Source organism: Rhinoraja longicauda, chromosome 4 (genome assembly GCF_053455715.1).
Source record: "Rhinoraja longicauda isolate Sanriku21f chromosome 4, sRhiLon1.1, whole genome shotgun sequence".
NCBI lineage: Eukaryota > Metazoa > Chordata > Chondrichthyes > Rajiformes > Arhynchobatidae > Rhinoraja > Rhinoraja longicauda.
The window spans coordinates 63,088,253-63,105,659 of record NC_135956.1 but is presented as its reverse complement, the minus strand read 5'-3'; the positions used below and the strand labels follow the sequence as shown (position 1 = coordinate 63,105,659).

General features: G+C 42.1%; 1 protein-coding gene across 25 annotated transcripts in view; it reads right to left on the bottom strand.

Moving 5' to 3' along the window:
* Positions 1-17,407, bottom strand: part of rims2a (regulating synaptic membrane exocytosis 2a) — a 711,765-nt gene that overhangs the window by 505,071 nt on the left and 189,287 nt on the right. For all 25 annotated transcript variants that reach the window (XM_078397872.1, XM_078397861.1, XM_078397867.1 and 22 more), the window contains one exon: positions 13,839-13,850. In XM_078397872.1, the coding sequence (XP_078253998.1) occupies positions 13,839-13,850 (12 nt within the window). The remainder of the gene's footprint in view (positions 1-13,838; positions 13,851-17,407) is intronic.

Here is a 17,407-nt window from a genome sequence, read left to right as displayed (position 1 = left end):
GGAGGATGAACTGCATCATCCACCGATCTATTGGCCCGGTATGCAAACTGCAGAGGATCCAGCAGGGGGTTTGTGATGTTCTTCAGCTGGGCCAGCACAAGTCTTTCAAAGGTCTTCATGACTACAGAGGTAAGTGCGACAGGCCCGTAGTCATTAAGACAAGTGATCCTTGTCTTTTTGGGTACAGGGACAATAGTGGAGACCTTGAAGCAGGCAGGGACAGTGCAGGCTTGCAGGAACTGGTTGAATATGTCTGTGTAGGTCGGTGCCAGTTGTTCGGCACAGAGCTTGAGGATAGAGGGGGAAACATAATAATATATATTCCTTTATTCATCCCACACAGGGGAAATTTACAGCGTTACAGCAGCAAAGTGGATGACAAGATATCATTCATTATAACTAAAAGTAAAGACAAGGATAAATTTTCATCAGTTTTCTGTGTATTCTTAACTGTTACTGTTGACTCGTCTGCTGGGAGCAGTGCTGGTTGTGCAGTCTCACAGCAGCGGCCAGGAAGGACCTCCTATATCTCTCCTTCACGCAGTTGGGGTGAAGGAGTTTGTCACTGAAGGAGCTACTCAGTGCAGTGACAGTGTCCTGCATGAGGTGGGAGTCGTTGTCCAACAGTGAAGTTAACTTTGCCATCATCCTCCTCTATCCCACCACCTACACTGAGTCGAGGGGGCAACCCAGGACAGAGCTGGCCTTCCTATTTTTTATTTTTTATTTTTTTTTCAGATACAGCGCGGAAACAGGCCTTTTCGGCCCACCAATTCCGCGCCGCCCAGCGATCCCCGCACACTAACACTATCCTACACACACTAGGGACAATTTTTACATTTACCCAGTCAATTAACCTACATACCTGTACGTCTTTGGAGTGTGGGAGGAAACCGAAGATCTCGGAGAAAACCCACGCAGGTCACGGGGAGAACGTACAAACTCCTTACAGTACAGCACCCGTAGTCAGGATCGAACCTGAGTCTCCGGCGCTGCATTCGCTGTAAAGCAGCAACTCTACCGCTGCGCTACCGTGCCGCCAGCTTGTCGAGTCTCTTCCATTCCGCCGCTGAGATGCTGCTGCTCCAGCAGACCACTCCATAGAAAATGGCTGATGAAACCACCGTGTTGTAGAAGGTCCTTAGGAGATTGTCCGGTCCTGGAGATTTCCGGCTTTTCTGTTTTCTGAATAGCCTCTCCACCTCCGAAATTTCTATGACTGGAGTCATTCTGTGAGGATGTGCAAATTGGTGATTGGGGGGGGGGGGGGAAGGGCCAGTCTTTGCAAACTCCAGCCAGTCTCTGAGTAGGTGTGAATTGCCGCTTGGGGAGGAGTGGGTGGGTCGGATCCAGTCTTTGCAAACTGGAGTCAGTCTTTGAATACGTGTGAAGTGGTGATTGGGGGTGGGGGGAGGGGGTCCCAGGGTTATGTTTCTGTTTCTCGAACCTGCAGTAAAACTCGTTCAGGTCGTTGGTCAGCTGACAATTGTCCAAGGAGCGTGGGGTTTTCCTCTTGTAGCTGGTGATTTCTTGAAAGCCCTTCCAAACTGAAGACAATAGGTGCAGGAGGAGGCCATTCAGCCCTTCGAGCCAGCACCGCCATTCAATGTGATCATGGCTGATCATTCTCAATCAGTACCCCGTTCCTGCCTTCTCCCCACACCCCCTGACTCCGCTATCCTTAAGAGCTCTATCTAGCTCTCTCTTGAATGCATTCAGAGAATTGGCCTCCACTGCCTTCTGAGGCAGAGAATTCCACAGATTCACAACCCCCTGACTGAAAAAGTTCTTCCTCATCTCAGTTCTAAATGGCCTACCCCTTATTCTTAAACTGTGGCCCCTTGTTCTGGACTCCCCCAACATTGGGAACATGTTTCCTGACTCTAACGTGTCCAACCCCTTAATAATCCTATACGTTTCGATAAGATCTCCTCTCATCCTTCTAAATTCCAGTGTATACAAGCCTAGTCGCTCCAGTCTTTCAACATATGACAGTCCCGCCATTCCGGGAATTAACCTAGCAAACCTACGCTGCACGCCCTCAATAGCAAGAATATATCCTTCCTCAAATTTGGAGACCAAAACTGCACACAGTACTCCAGGTGCGGTCTCACTAGGGCCCTGTACAACTGCAGAAGGACCTCTTTGCTCCTATACTCAACTCCTCTTGTTATGAAGGCCAACATTCCATTGGCTTTCTTCACTGCCTGCTGTACCTGCATGCTTCCTTTCAGTGACTGATGCACTAGGACACCCAGATCTCGTTGTACGTCCCCTGTTCCTAACTTGACACCATTCAGATAATACTCTGCCTTCCTATTCTAACCACCAAAGTGGATAACCTCACACTTATCCACATTAAACTGCATCTGCCATGCATCCGCCCACTCACACAACCTGTCCAAGTCACCCTGCAACCTCATAGCATCTTCCTCACAGTTCACACTACCATCCAGCTTTGTATCATCTGCAAATTTGCTAATGGTACTTTTAATCCCTTCATCCAAGTCATTAATGTATATTGTAAATAGCTGTGGTCCCAGCACCGAGCCTTCCTAGTTACTAGTTACTAGTTACTCCCCGCCATTGTGAAAGGGACCCATTTATCCCCACTCTTTGCTTTCTGTCTGTCAACCAATTTTCTATCCATGTCAGTACCCTACCTCCAATACCATGTGCTTTAATTTTGCCCACTAATCTCCTATGTGGAACCTTGTCAAAGGCTTTCTGAAAGTCAAGGTACACCACATCCACTGGCTCTCCCCTGTCAATTCTCCTAGTTACATCCTCAAAGAATTCCAGAAGATTAGTCAAGCATGATTTCCCCTTCGTAAATCCATGCTGACTCTGAACAATCCTGTTACTACTATCCAAATGCTCCGTAATTTTGTCTTTTATAATTGACTCCAGCATCTTCCCCACCACTGATATCAGACTAACTGGTCTATAATTTCCCGTTTTCTCTGTCCCTCCTTTCTTAAAAAGTGGGACAACATTAGCTACCCTCCAATCCACAGGAACCGATCCTGAATCTATAGAACATTGGAAAATGATCACCAATGCGTCCACAATTTCTAGCGCCATCTCCTTAAGTATTCTGGGATGCAGACCATCAGGCCCTGGGGATTTATCAGCCTTCAGTCCCATCAGTCTACCCAACACCATTTCCTGCCTAATGTGGATTTCCTTCAGTTCCTCCGTCACCCTAGGATCTCTGGCCACTAGAACATCTGGGAGATTGCTTGTATCTTTCTTAGTGAAGACAGATCCAAAGTACCAGTTCAACTCGTCTGCCACTTCCTTGTTCCCCATAATAAATTCCCCCGCTTCTGTCTTCAAGGGACCCAAATTTACCTTGACTATTTTTTTCCTCTTTACATACCTAAAAAAGCTTTTACTGTCCTCCTTTATATTATTGGCTAGTTTACCCTCGTACCTCATCTTTTCTCCCCGTATTGCCTTCTTCGTCATCTTCTTTTGCTCTTTAAAAAAGTCCCAATCCTCTGGCTTCCCACTCTTCTTTGCTTTGTTATACTTTTGTTGTACTTATTGAGGAGTATTTAGCTGAGAACTTCCTCCTCAGCTTCTTAAGAGTACCTTTCCTTGGCAGCTCTGATTCCTCTTCTCAGCTTGTACTTGGCCTGCCTGTAGAGGTCTGTATCCCCGCTCCTGTAGGCCTCATCTTTTGACTGGTGGAGCTGTCTGAGTTCTGCTGTGAACCAGGGCTTGTTGTTGTTGAACCAGATCCGGGTCTTTGTGGGAATGCAACTGTCCTCGCAAAAGCTGACATAGGATGTCACAGTGTCTGTGTACTCATCGAGGCTTGTGGTTGCTTCCCTGAACACATTCCAATCAGAGCAGTCAAAGCAGGACTGTAGTTTTTCAATGCCCTCGATTGTCCACCTTTTTGTTGTTCTGACCACAGGCTTAGCAGATTTTAGTTTCTGCCTGTAGGTCGGAATAAGGTGAACTAAGCAATGGTCGGAGAGACTCAGAGCCACCCGAGGAACAGAGCGTTCTTGATTGAAGAATAGCAGTGATCAAGTGTCCTCTCCCCTCTGGTGGGGCAGGTAACATGAAGTCTGTACTTTGGGAGCTCATGACTGAGGTTGGCCTTGTTAAAGTCCCCCAAAACAATGACCATGGTATTACTCAACATCACCTATTTCAGATCTACCTCCATACCCTTTACAATTATCAGTTCTCCACCAGGATGGTGACATGGTGTCAGGGCACAACCTCTCTTTCAATGTCAGCAAGATAGCTCGGTATCGACTTCAGGGAGTGCAGTGGAGTACATGCCCCAAAGAGCAGCAATAGTGCAGAAGTGGAAATGATTGAGAGCTTCAAGTTCCTTGGCGTAAATATTACCAACAAAATGTCATGGACGAACCACATTGAAGCAACAGCCAAGAAAACACTCTAACCTCTAATTTCTCAGGAGACTGAGGAAATCCGGCATGTCTCCAAGTGTCTGCTGCATACTGGGAGCCTCGTTTTTTCTCTTCTCTACTTCCCAATGTCCAAAGATTTGCAGGTTAATATTCTCACTTATGTGCTGAACACGTCATAACTTATTATTGAGTTATTATAGAATAGAGATTTCTTGGTAGAAGATTTAGTTTAGTTTAAATTAGAGATACAGCATAGAAACAGGCCCTTTGGCCCACCTAGTCTGCACTGACCTGCAATCCCCACACATTAACACTATCCTACACACACTAGGGCCGATTTACACATTCGCCAAGCCAACTGACGTACATACCCGTACGTCTTTGGAGTGTGGTAGGAAGCCAAAGATCTCGGAGAAAACCCATGTTTCTCCGTACAAACTCCGTACAGACATCACCCGTAGTCGGGAATGAACCTGGATCTCCGGTGCTGCAAGTGCTGTAAGGCGGCAACTCTACCTCTGTCCCACCATGCCCATGTCTACCTCTGGGCCGCCCTGTTATCGCTGATGTGTTGTCGTTTTTGTTACTGAACCATTCCAAACTGGCAGCACAAAATGTCAACTAAAAATGTCAAGTCAGATGGTTCCAGATTCAAGTTTCATCCAAGAGATGCAAGGAGAATTATTCAAGCTGCCACCTTCAGTGCAGCACTGAGGAACAACTGTTGAACTTGTTGTTTTGGACAAGATATGAAACTGAGGCTCCTACTCATTACTTAGGTGGGTACAAAGGATTGCACTCCACTATTTCAAAGCATACTAACCAATACTTTGGCCTCAATCAATGTTTCCAAAAATAGATTATGGCATTATTAACACATGAGAGCTTGCTCTGTGCAAAGTGACTGCTACATTCTCACCACTCAAATGTAGGCTGTGACCATCTCCAACAATGAAGAACGATCAGATATTACTCATACATTTCATACATTTTCATACATTTTCTTTCCGTGTCACACTGGAATATAATAGATTTTTCAGTGAACTAGGGGTATTCAAGGATATGGTACACAGGGCCCTGGCGATTAGAATTGGGAAATAAGTCACCAGTGAACTTAAAAGGAGTGTGGAAACAAAGATGTACTGTATTGAGATTTAAAGCATTGTGGAAAAAGGTACCCTGCACGTTTAAAGGGAACATGGGAAACAGAAGCATTGAGAATTTTTACCTAAAAAATATAGAGGAATTTTAACGTAATCTCTCTGAGATATTCATTCCCACCCCAAACAGTGCCCCCCACCAAGTAACTCTGGTTGGAGAGTGATGGCCGGGGTCAACATTGACTGAAAACTCAATTCCACCAGCCACAAAAAAATGTGGTTATAAGATCAGGCCAGAAACTGGATTTCCTGCAGTAAATGCCTCACGTCTTGACACTCACCACCTCTTCACTAACTACAAAACACGAGTGAGAACCACGATTGTATCAGCTCCAATTGTCTGGATGAGTGCAACTCCAATGACATTCGTGAAGCTCAAAACATGTTGGAGGACCTTACAGTGCATGTTGACGAACAGAAATCTAGCATGGCAAATTTAAAATGTAAAGAATTGAAGGACTACCGATCCCTTTGTGTTATTGCTGCATTGGGTTAGAGTTCTGTTGCCTGAAATGTTACATGAATATTTTAAGCAGTGCCCTTAAGATTGCAAGCAACGAAAAAAATCCTGCAGCTGTGAGATGTCTAAAGTTAATGGCAAGATCCTTAACAGCATTGATGTACAGAGGGATCTTGGAGTCCAAGTCAATAGCTCCCTGAAAGTGGCATATAAGTGGATAGAGTTGTGAAGAAGGCTTATGGCCATGCTTGCATTCATCGGTCGAGGTACCGAGTACAAGACTTACTAAGCCATGTTGCAAATTTTTAAAACTTTGGTTAGATCTATTTGGAATATTGTGTGCAGTTCTAATTGCTCCATTACAGGAAAGATATGAAGGCTTTGGAGACAATGCAGAAGAGGTTTACTTGGATTAGAGAAAATTAGCTATAAGACCAGGTTGGACAAACTTGGATTGTTTTCTCTGGAGGTTGAGGGGAGACCAGAGTGAAGCATATACATTTTGGCAGGCATAAATAGGGTAGATAGTCAGAACCTTTTTTCCCCAGCATGGAAATGTCAAAAATTAGAAGGTATCATTTTAAGGTCATTGGGGGAATGATAGACATGTGCATGGCATGCTATTTTTATACAGAGAATAGTGGGTGTCCGTTGCTTCCAGAGGTGATAGAGGAGGCAGATGGGACAGTTATGCTCAAAATCTTTTAGATAGACACATGGATATGCATGGAATTAAGGGATATGGATCACGTGCAGCCAGAGAAGACTAAAGGGATCATGTTCGGCTCAGATATTGTGGATCAAAGGGCCTGTTCCTGTGCTGTACTGATTTATGTTCTAACTTACCATAAGAACATAGTTTGCTTTTCTATTCATTCACTCGCCATGTAACACAAAAGGAAGCCCACTCCCCTGAAATTACTGTCGTGCCCACTCCCCTGATCTCTATCGCACCCACTCCCGACATCAGTCTGAAGAAGAGTCTCGACCCGAAACGTCACCCATTCTTTCTCTCTGAGTTACTCCAGCATTTTGTGTCTACCTTCAATTTAAACCAGCATCTGCAGTTCTTTCCTGCACACTTAATCACGTCTTGTTTTTAATGAAAGATTTATCTGAGACACAAAAGGTTGAAAACACATACAACCCACTACTCATACAACAGGAAATGTACACCAAAACACTAAATATTTGTCAGAGACAGAAAACCAAATCATGTTTTCTGTTTCAGTCTATTGCTAATTATGTCTTCATTCTTTATAGATACGAGCATTGGTTTTCAGCCAATAAGGTTGAATTCAAATGATTAAATATGTATGACATTCCCTACTGTGATGTAAAGGGCCAACTGTGCTCAAAGAATTATAAGTGTTCTGTTATACTCCTGTAACTCAGACAAAGGACTCTTAGTGTAATAAAACTGATTCTGTGCATCAATAGACCCATCAGCTGTTGAATCCACCTGAGTTCACCACTAAAAGCATTAAACAAAATTTAATCCAAAGGCCCAATTACAAGGATTGTAGTTCAACTGTGACTTCCAACTGATAATGTAAATAATGTAAATAAACTACAGCCACAAATATTGTTGCATAATTTTCTCAGCATCACATGACAATTTGGGAAAGTATTTTTAAAACCTCCTACTTCTTCTCAATGTGTTGTTTTTCAAGACAACAGCATTGACTGTCAGAGGATTTGGGAATGGAACTGAACATTCTGCAGATATCATCACTTCTGACATGTCGACGAAGGGAAGGTTATTAATGAAACAGCAGAAAATTATTTAGCCTGATCCCTACTCTGAGGAATCCTATTGGTGAGGAATCTCAGTTCCTGGAAACTGAACAAATAAAAAAAAGTATTTACTCTCATATCTCATCTCTGAAATTCTGATTCTACCTAACATTGGCTATAACTTAATGTGAGCACTCTTGACTCTGTCTGCAAGTTGTGGGTTCAAATCTAGAATCTTGGCAACCACATAAATATTGTCGAGTATGCAATACACTGTGTTTTGAAACAAAGAATGTGGAATCAAAACCATCAATGACCTCTCAGAAAAATAACTCCATGCAATTATTTCCAAGAAAAGCATGCAAGTCATCTCCTGTGTACTGCTAACTATTCATCGACCAACACTTTATATTATCACGGCGAGCTTGCTGAGTGCAAATTACATACAGCATTTCCTACATTACAAGAGAAAGGAGACCGATAATCTGGTTGAGTGGTACTGGAACAGCAATCCAGCTCGCAACATTAGCAAGATCAAGGAGCAGTTTGTTAACTTCAGTAAGGGAAAGTTGAGAGACAACAAATGTTTTCATTTGTGATACAGCAACGTACAGAATCAACAGCTTCAAGTTCCTCGATTGTGCACATCACTGATGATCTGTCCTGGCCACCAATGCCTCTATTTCTGAGGACGTTGAGGAGATTCGACATGATACTGAATACACAATCATACTGACTGATTGGATCATGACCTGGTTTAGAAAACTCAAATGCTTAAGAATGAAAGAGGCTGCAGAAAGTGGAGGTCATTCTCCAGTACATCAAAGGTACTGACCTACCCACCATTGAAAAAATCTCCAGGATCCGCTACCTTAATAAGGCAGCTAATATCATTAATAACTCACAGCACACTGGCCATGCTGTCTTCTCCTTGTTACCATGAGGAAGAAGAGACAGGAGCCTGAGACCTGTTATCTCTCGGTTCAAGAACAGCATCTTCCCAATCAGGTTCTTGAACCACACTGAAGAAACCTAACCACTCCCATGAACTTTCACTACTATGCTTGCTCTACATACAAGGTTACACTGTCATGGTCTAGTTTATTTGGAATTACTGCAAATTTATTACATATTTAGTTTGTGTTATTGTGCCCAATGTGCCTGTAAAGCTGCATCAAGTAAGAATTTTGTTGTTCTGGTTCATAACCGGTGCATTTGACAAATAAACACTCCTGACTTTTGTCTCGACTTGATGCACTTCAAATGCCCTTCAGTGACTGTAACACACTTTGGGATGTCCTGGGATAAGAAATGTGTTTTATAAATGGAAGTCTTTCTTTTTCAGAACACACTAGTATTTAAATATGAAGTCAAATAGACCTTGTAGCATCTGAACTGAGCATCATTGAAGTGATTACATCTGAGTAGATGACCACAGCTGTCAACTCCTTCCAACATGTTGCTGATGTTCGTGAGTGGGCCATAATACAGTACTTGACTTGGTTGGATTTCTCTGATTTCAAGACAAGCTTTTGCAATATTTCACCTTCTCAAGTAAATACCCGAGTTGTAACTGCAGAGGAACCACGATGACCATGATTAAAATCTCTGTAAGTGACTTGCATAACATTTAGTGTGCTTGTACTGGGAGGCTAAAATGCCTTACTACTCTCCAGGCAGAAAGATTGCAGCAGAATGTTCTGCACATTATGAAATATGGAGAAAAACCCCAAAAGCCATGGCCTGGCATGGTATGTCAAGATGAGAGTGCTGAAATACTGAACTGCACTCTACATGTTCTGCCTTGAATTGTAATTCTCAGACTCCTCAAATATCAACTTACTGACATCCCACAATATTTGCAGCATGCAAACACAATGTTATCATTTGACTACGGAGTGGACCTCTCATAAGCTAAGTGTGTGGTCCCAATCTCCCAACCTACCTCATAGCGGCCCTTCCATTTAACTTTTAGCTGCACTTTCTCTGCAGTTGTAACACTGTAACACTATATTCTGCACTTGATATTTTTTTCTCTTTGCACTACCTGTTGTACTTGTCCATGGATTGATTGTCCTCATGTACAGAGTGGCTTGACCCGGCAGCACACAAACAACTTTTTTCACTCTATCTCAGTACACTTGACCATAATACACTAATACCACATCAACACCACCAATGAGTATTCTCCCACTAATACTTCATCTACTCAGTCCATTTCGTACCCGAACTATATCCAGTAATACTCCTTTCCCTGATGGCCCATTTCTGAAATGAACACATTTCTTTTGAACTTGCACTGACATCTCAATCCTAGTTCAGGTCCTTGTACTTTACTGGCATGTTCTGGGTTGTATTACTTGATGTTCTTGTCCACCCTTCTAAACCTTAATGCTGAGCAACAGTATAAGAGGGGCACAGACTCTGAGGATACCTCACTCCCTGCCCTTCTGAAAGAGCACCCGCGTGTAGGCCTGAATACTTTTTTGGCTTGATGTAAGATCCAGGAAATCCTCAGCTTGCAAAATGTTGCACATAAAATGCCGTGCTGCTCAAATTGGGAAATCCCTAGATTGTGCACGATCACCTAAAGCCGCTTCCTGTACATATTAGATAACCTGAAGTTTACACATGTTCCAAGGACTTGGGCAGTCGGTCTCATCAATATATCCATATTCTTATATTTCCTCTGCATTCCCTTTTAGATTCATCATTTTTATACTCTAATTGCATTACAGCCATTGTATTATCGCGTTTAACTTTACCTTGCCAATTTTCAAGTGCTATTATTCAATCAACTATGTTTAATTGTTTTAAACTAGTTAATAACCATACTTAAATTACTAATTATAATTACACATTTCTTGCTGTAAGTAGTAATTTGACTGAGCTGCTTTCCTGGTTCATTTAATTCAATTGTTATTGTGTTCTTAATTTAATTCCATGTATTTATATTTATTTTTAATTCCTAGCAACAATTCTTTCCCCCTCTTCAATGAATTTCCATGCATACCAAATCCAAGATTTCCACAATCTGCATTCTGTACATCAGTAAAAATGTCTTGGATATGAACTCCTTTAAAGCACATCCAAATTCTGCAAATACTTCACCACCTTCTGCTGCCTGTAATTACCTCCTTACCAAGAAACCTATAAAGCTGGCCACCTAAGTCTGAAGAAGGGTCTCAACCCGAAACGTCACCCGTTTCTTCTCTCCAGAGATGCTGCCTGTCCCGCTGAGTTACTCCTATTTTTTGTGTCTATCTTCACCTAATTAACTGTTAGCTGCCACTGACAAGTAGAATACTATTGCTTAACACTGTAAAAGAAGTTACGTTTAGGTTAATTACAAACTAATCTTAAAGACAAGTACATTTCTTCGATCAAAAAATTAAAACTGAACGTCACATTGAGTTTATTCTTTCACTCTTTTCCTCTGCCTCCCAACTTCCAAACCTTCACTGTTAAAGCTACATTGTATGGAATCTGCACTGTGTGAATTCTCTGAATTAATGCATTCCACAATGTTGTTCCCATTTTATCTTTCATCCTACACATTGTTTTTTTTAAGTTAATAATTTTTAGTTGCGCTCCTAGAAAACCACCCATATCATGATTTTTTACAACTTAATCATCCTTTTTCTCATTGAATCCTTGGTTATAACTGGAGATGCCTTCTTACAGGATGCGTTTCTTTCATGTCAAGCCATTTTATCAGTGAAAATAGAGTGAAAGACTTTCTTTAACAGCTGAGGTCAACATTAGACTCTGGGAAAGATGGATGACATTCATGAAAAAGAAACAACAAATGCTGTCAATTTTAATTTTTCGTCGCTCAATATTGTGGAGCAAATGAGATTTGGATATGTGGCAAATCATGACTTGCACATTATAATAACCATATAACCATATAACAACTACAGCATGGAAACAGGCCTGTTCGGCCCTACCAGTCCACGCCGACCACTCTCCCTGTCCTAGTCTCATCTACCTGCACTCAGACCATAACCCTCCAATCCCCTCTTATCCATATACCTATCCAATTTACTCTTAAATAATAAAATCGAGCCAGCCTCCACCACTTCCACCGGAAGCCCATTCCATACAGCCACCACCCTCTGAGTAAAGAAGTTACCCCTCATGTTACCCCTAAACTTTTGGCCCTCAATTCTGAAGCTATGTCCCCTTGTTGGAATCTTCCCCACTCTCAAAGGGAAAAGCCTACCCACGTCAACTCTGTCCGTCCCTCTCAAAATTTTAAAAACCTCTATCAAGTCCCCCCTCAACCTTCTACGCTCCAAAGAATAAAGACCCAACCTGTTCAACCTCTCTCTGTAGCTTAAGTGCTGAAACCCAGGCAACATTCTAGTAAATCTCCTCTGTACCCTCTCCATTTTGTCGACATCCTTCCTATAATTTGGCGACCAGAACTGCACACCATACTCCAGATTCGGCCTCACCAATGCCCTGTACAATTTTAACATTACATCCCAACTTCTATACTCGATGCTCTGATTTATAAAGGCAAGCATACCAAACGCCTTCTTCACCACCCTATCCACATGAGATTCCACCTTCAGGGAACAATGCACAGTTATTCCCAGATCCCTCTGTTCCACTGCATTCCTCAATTCCCTACCATTTACCCTGTACGTCCTATTTTGATTTGTCCTACCAAAATGCAGCACCTCACACTTATCAGCATTAAACTCCATCTGCCATCTTTCAGCCCACCCTTCCAAAAGGCCCAAGTCTCTCTGTAGACTTTGAAACTCTACTTCATTATTAACTACACCACCTATCTTAGTATCATCTGCATATTTACTAATCCAATTTGCCACACCATCATCCAGATCATTAATGTAAATGACAAACAACAGTGGACCCAACACAGATCCTTGGGGTACTCCACTAGACACTGGCCTCCAACCTGACATACAATTGTCAACCATTACCCTCTGGTATCTCCCATTCAGCCATTGTTGAATCCATCTTGCAACCTCACTATTAATACCCAACGATTTAATGGGCCAGTAATCGTTGTTCTTAATGAAGAGCTCCTGGTTCCAAAAGGAATCCTGAAGCATCGTTAGAGTGTAATCCCACACTGACTTAGTCTCCTGGTCTTTGCTGAAGGAAAAGTCGATATCAGCAATTTCTCCAATGCTACAGGACCAACAATCTGTGTAATAAAGGCGCTTCCACCGCATGGAAAGATCTGGAGACTGGAAGCTGAGTGTGATAGTGACCTTGACCTCCAAAGACAGAGCAAATCAGGACCAAGAGCTGGTTAGATTGTATCTATAGTAGGCCGCAAATCTCCACCATCTGAAATACAGAACCTTGGCCACCCCAAAAAATATCAATTTTACAATGTAGCAAAATTGTTATTCTATTTTCAATCGAACACAAGCCACAGAAAGAGTGAATAGCACACACACTAATCCTGTTGCAAGGCTATTTGAGCACAACCATTGCCATATTCCTAAATGAAGATTGTTGAAATCCTTAAATCAAACAGCAGTGACATTCACAGGCCTCTAATTTCAAACCTAACAGGGAAACTGAAGTTTCTCTTTTCCATTGTCTTAAATACAATAAAACTAAAGACACAAAACACAAAAATGAAACAATGTAAGTGAACATTCTAGAATTTGCTCGCATGTAAAATGCACGCATTTGCACGCATGTAATGTTCCATTCATCATTGAGGTTATTTTTCACATCATTTTAAATATAGTTTCTAACTTAGGTTGTGGCAAGCACTTGACTTGCTCTTAATACCACATCAAAATTTGCCACAAATAGATTTGGATTCATTTTATTTTGCTTTCAATTTTGGCAGACTATGGGCAAAAATTAACCTGCCAAAAATATATGGCTGTCCCAACAATTTAAGTGCTGGTTAATTAAACCTTTCCAAAATAATTACACTTTTTTTTCAACGCTTCATCTGAAATATATCATCTAATTCCCCCAAAAGCTGCAATATAGAAAACACAACCAGTTTTAAAACAAATGGAAGAACACACAAATTTCAATAACATTTAAATGCTAAATACAAAATAGTGAAAAATAGATTCTAACCACTTTGTCTTCCTGGAATCCAAGAAAGCATGAAGAGCAAGGTAGCAGGCAGGAAACAAAATGGAAAAAGAAAGTATTATTTATTCAAGTATGGAAGTGTAGCAAGATATTTCAGAATAATACAAGTGACAACATTTAAAGGACATAAAATACTGAGGTGCAAGCAAAACTCTAAAGGTAACATTCATAAAGGAAATTTGAGGTTTAATGCCAACAGAATACAACTGCCAAACACATTCAAATTCAGGAAAATTATTACAAATAAAAGTAGTCATTTATGCATTGCATGTTTCATAATTCACTGTTTTGGAAACAGAAATATAAAATGTGTTGGAATAACAAATTGCCATTAATTTTGTTTTACGGACTTCAAAGATGTACAGAACATTTCATTAAGGAGCATCAATGTTGTACAAAAATGAATTAAAATTTTTTAAAGTGATGTTCGAAATCTACAATAAAAACAGAAAATGCTAGAAATTCTTAGCAGGTAGATATCTTGAAAAGACTCCACGTTACATTACAGGTACTGGAGGTCTTAAAATGCATAAAACTATTTATATCTCTGGAACCTGATCAAGTGTATCTTAGGACATTGTGAGAAGCTAAGGAAGTTGACTGGAAAGTTAGATCACATAGAAACAGGATGAACTAACCAACTGGATACAAAATTGGATGGAAGGTAGGAGAGAGAGAATGGTGGGAGAGAGTTATTAATCCAGACTGGAAGTCTGTAACATAGACAATAGACAATAGACAATAGGTGCAGGAGTAGGCCATTCAGCCCTTCGAGCCAGCACCGCCATTCAATGCGAACATGGCTGATCACTCTCAATCAGTACCCCGTTCCTGCCTTCTCCCCATACCCCCTCACTCCGCTATCCTTAAGAGCTCTATCCAGCTCTCTCTTGAAAGCATCCAACGAACTGGCCTCCACTGCCTTCTGAGGCAGAGAATTCCACACCTTCACCACTCTCTGACTGAAAAAGTTCATCCTCATCTCCGTTCTAAATAGCCTACCCCTTATTCTTAAACTGTGGCCCCTTGTTCTGGACTCCCCCAACATTGGGAACATGTTTCCTGCCTCTAATGTGTCCAATCCCCTAATTATCTTATATGTTTCAATAAGATCCCCCCTCATCCTTCTAAATTCCAGTGTATACAAGCCCAATCGCTCCAGCCTTTCAACATACGACAGTCCCGCCATTCCGGGAATTAACCTAGTGAACCTACGCTGCATGCCCTCCATAGCAAGAATATCCTTCCTCAAATTTGGAGACCAAAACTGCACACAGTACTCCAGGTGCGGTCTCACCCGGGCCCGGTACAACTGTAGAAGGACCTCTTTGCTCCTATACTCAACTCCTCTTGTTATGAAGGCCAACATTCCATTGGCTTTCTTCACTGCCTGCTGTACCTGCATGCTTCCTTTCATTGACTGATGCACTAAGACACCCAGATCTCGTTGAACTCCCCCTCCTCCTAACTTGACACCATTCAGATAATAATCTGCTTTTCTATTCTTACTTCCAAAGTGAATAACCTCACACTTATCTACATTAAACTGCATCTGCCATGTATCCGCCCACTCACACAACCTGTCCAAGTCACCCTGCAGCCTTATTGCATCTTCCTCACAATTCACATTACCCCCCAGCTTAGTATCATCTGCAAATTTGCTAATGGTACTTTTAATCCCTTCGTCTAAGTCATTAATGTATATCGTAAATAGCTGGGGTCCCAGCACCGAACCTTGCGGTACCCCACTGGTCACTGCCTGCCATTCCGGAAAGGGACCCATTTATCCCCACTCTTTGCTTTCTGTCTGTCAACCAATTTTCTATCCATGTCAGTACCCTACCCCAATACCATGTGCCCTAATTTTGCCCACTAATCTCCTATGTGGGACCTTGTCGAAGGCTTTCTGAAAGTCGAGGTACACCACATCCACTGACTCTCCCCTGTCAATTTTCCTAGTTACATCCTCAAAAAATTCCAGTAGATTTGTCAAGCATGATTTCCCCTTCGTAAATCCATGCTGACTCAGAATGATCCTGTTACTGCTATCCAAATGCTCAGCAATTTCGTCTTTTATAATTGACTCCAGCATCTTCCCCACCACTGATGTCAGACTAACTGGTCTATAATTACCCGTTTTCTCTCTCCCTCCTTTCTTAAAAAGTGGGATAACATTTGCTATCCTCCAATCCACAGGAACTGATCCTGAATCTATAGAACATTGAAAAATGATCTCCAATGCTTCCACTATTTCTAGAGCCACCTCCTTAAGTACCCTGGGATGCAGACCATCAGGCCCTGGGGATTTATCAGCCTTCAGTCCCATCAGTCTACCCAAAACCATTTCCTGCCTAATGTGGATTTCCTTCAGTTCCTCCATCACCCTAGGTTCTCCGGCCCCTAGAACATTTGGGAGATTGTGTGTATCTTCCTCAGTGAAGACAGATCCAAAGTAACGGTTTAACTCGTCTGCCATTTCTTTGTTCCCCATAATAAATTCCCCTGTTTCTGTCTTCAAGGGACCCACATTTGCCTTGACTATTTTTTTCCTCTTCACGTACCTAAAAAAACTTTTGCTATCCTCCTTTATATTATTGGCTAGTTTACCCTCGTACCTCATCTTTTCTCCCCGTATTGCCTTTTTAGTTAACTTTTGTTGCTCTTTAAAAGAGTCCCAATCCTCTGTCTTCCCACTCTTCTTTGCTATGTTATACTTCCTCTCCTTAATTTTTATGCTGTCCCTGACTTCCCTTGTCAGCCACAGGTGTCTCTTACTCCCCTTAGAGTCTTTCCACCTCTTTGGAATAAATTGATCCTGCAACCTCTGCATTATTCCCAGGAATACCTGCCATTGCTGTTCTACCGTCTTCCCTGCTAGGGCCTCCTTCCAGTCAATTTTGGCCAGCTCCTGCCTCATGCCTCTGTAATCCCCTTTGCTATATTGTAACACTGACACTTCCGATTTTCCCTTCTGCCTTTCCATTTGCAGAGTAAAACTTATCATGTTGTGATCACTGCCTCCTAATGGCTCTTTTACCTCTAGTCCCCTTATCAGATCAGGATCATTACACAACACTAAATCCAGAATTGCCTTCTCCCTGGTAGGCTCCAGTACAAGCTGTTCTAAGAATCCATCTCGAAGGCACTCTACAAACTCTCTTTCCTGGGGTCCATTTCCAACCTGATTTTCCCAGTCTACCTGCATGTTGAAATCTCCCATAACCACCGTAGCATTACATTTTTGACACGCCAATTTTATCTCCTGATTCAACTTGCACCCTATGTCGAGGCTGCTGTTTGGGGGCCTATAGATAACTCCCATTAGGGTCTTTTTACCCGTACAATTTCTCATTTCTATCCATACTGATTCAACATCTCCTGATTATATGTCACCCCTTGCAAGGGAATGAATATCATTCCTTACCATCAGAGCAACCCCACCCCCTCTGCCCACCTGTCTGTCTTTTCTATACGTTGTGTACCCCTGAATATTCAGTTCCCAGCCCTGGTCCTCTTGTAGCCATGTCTCAGTGATCCCTACAACATCATAC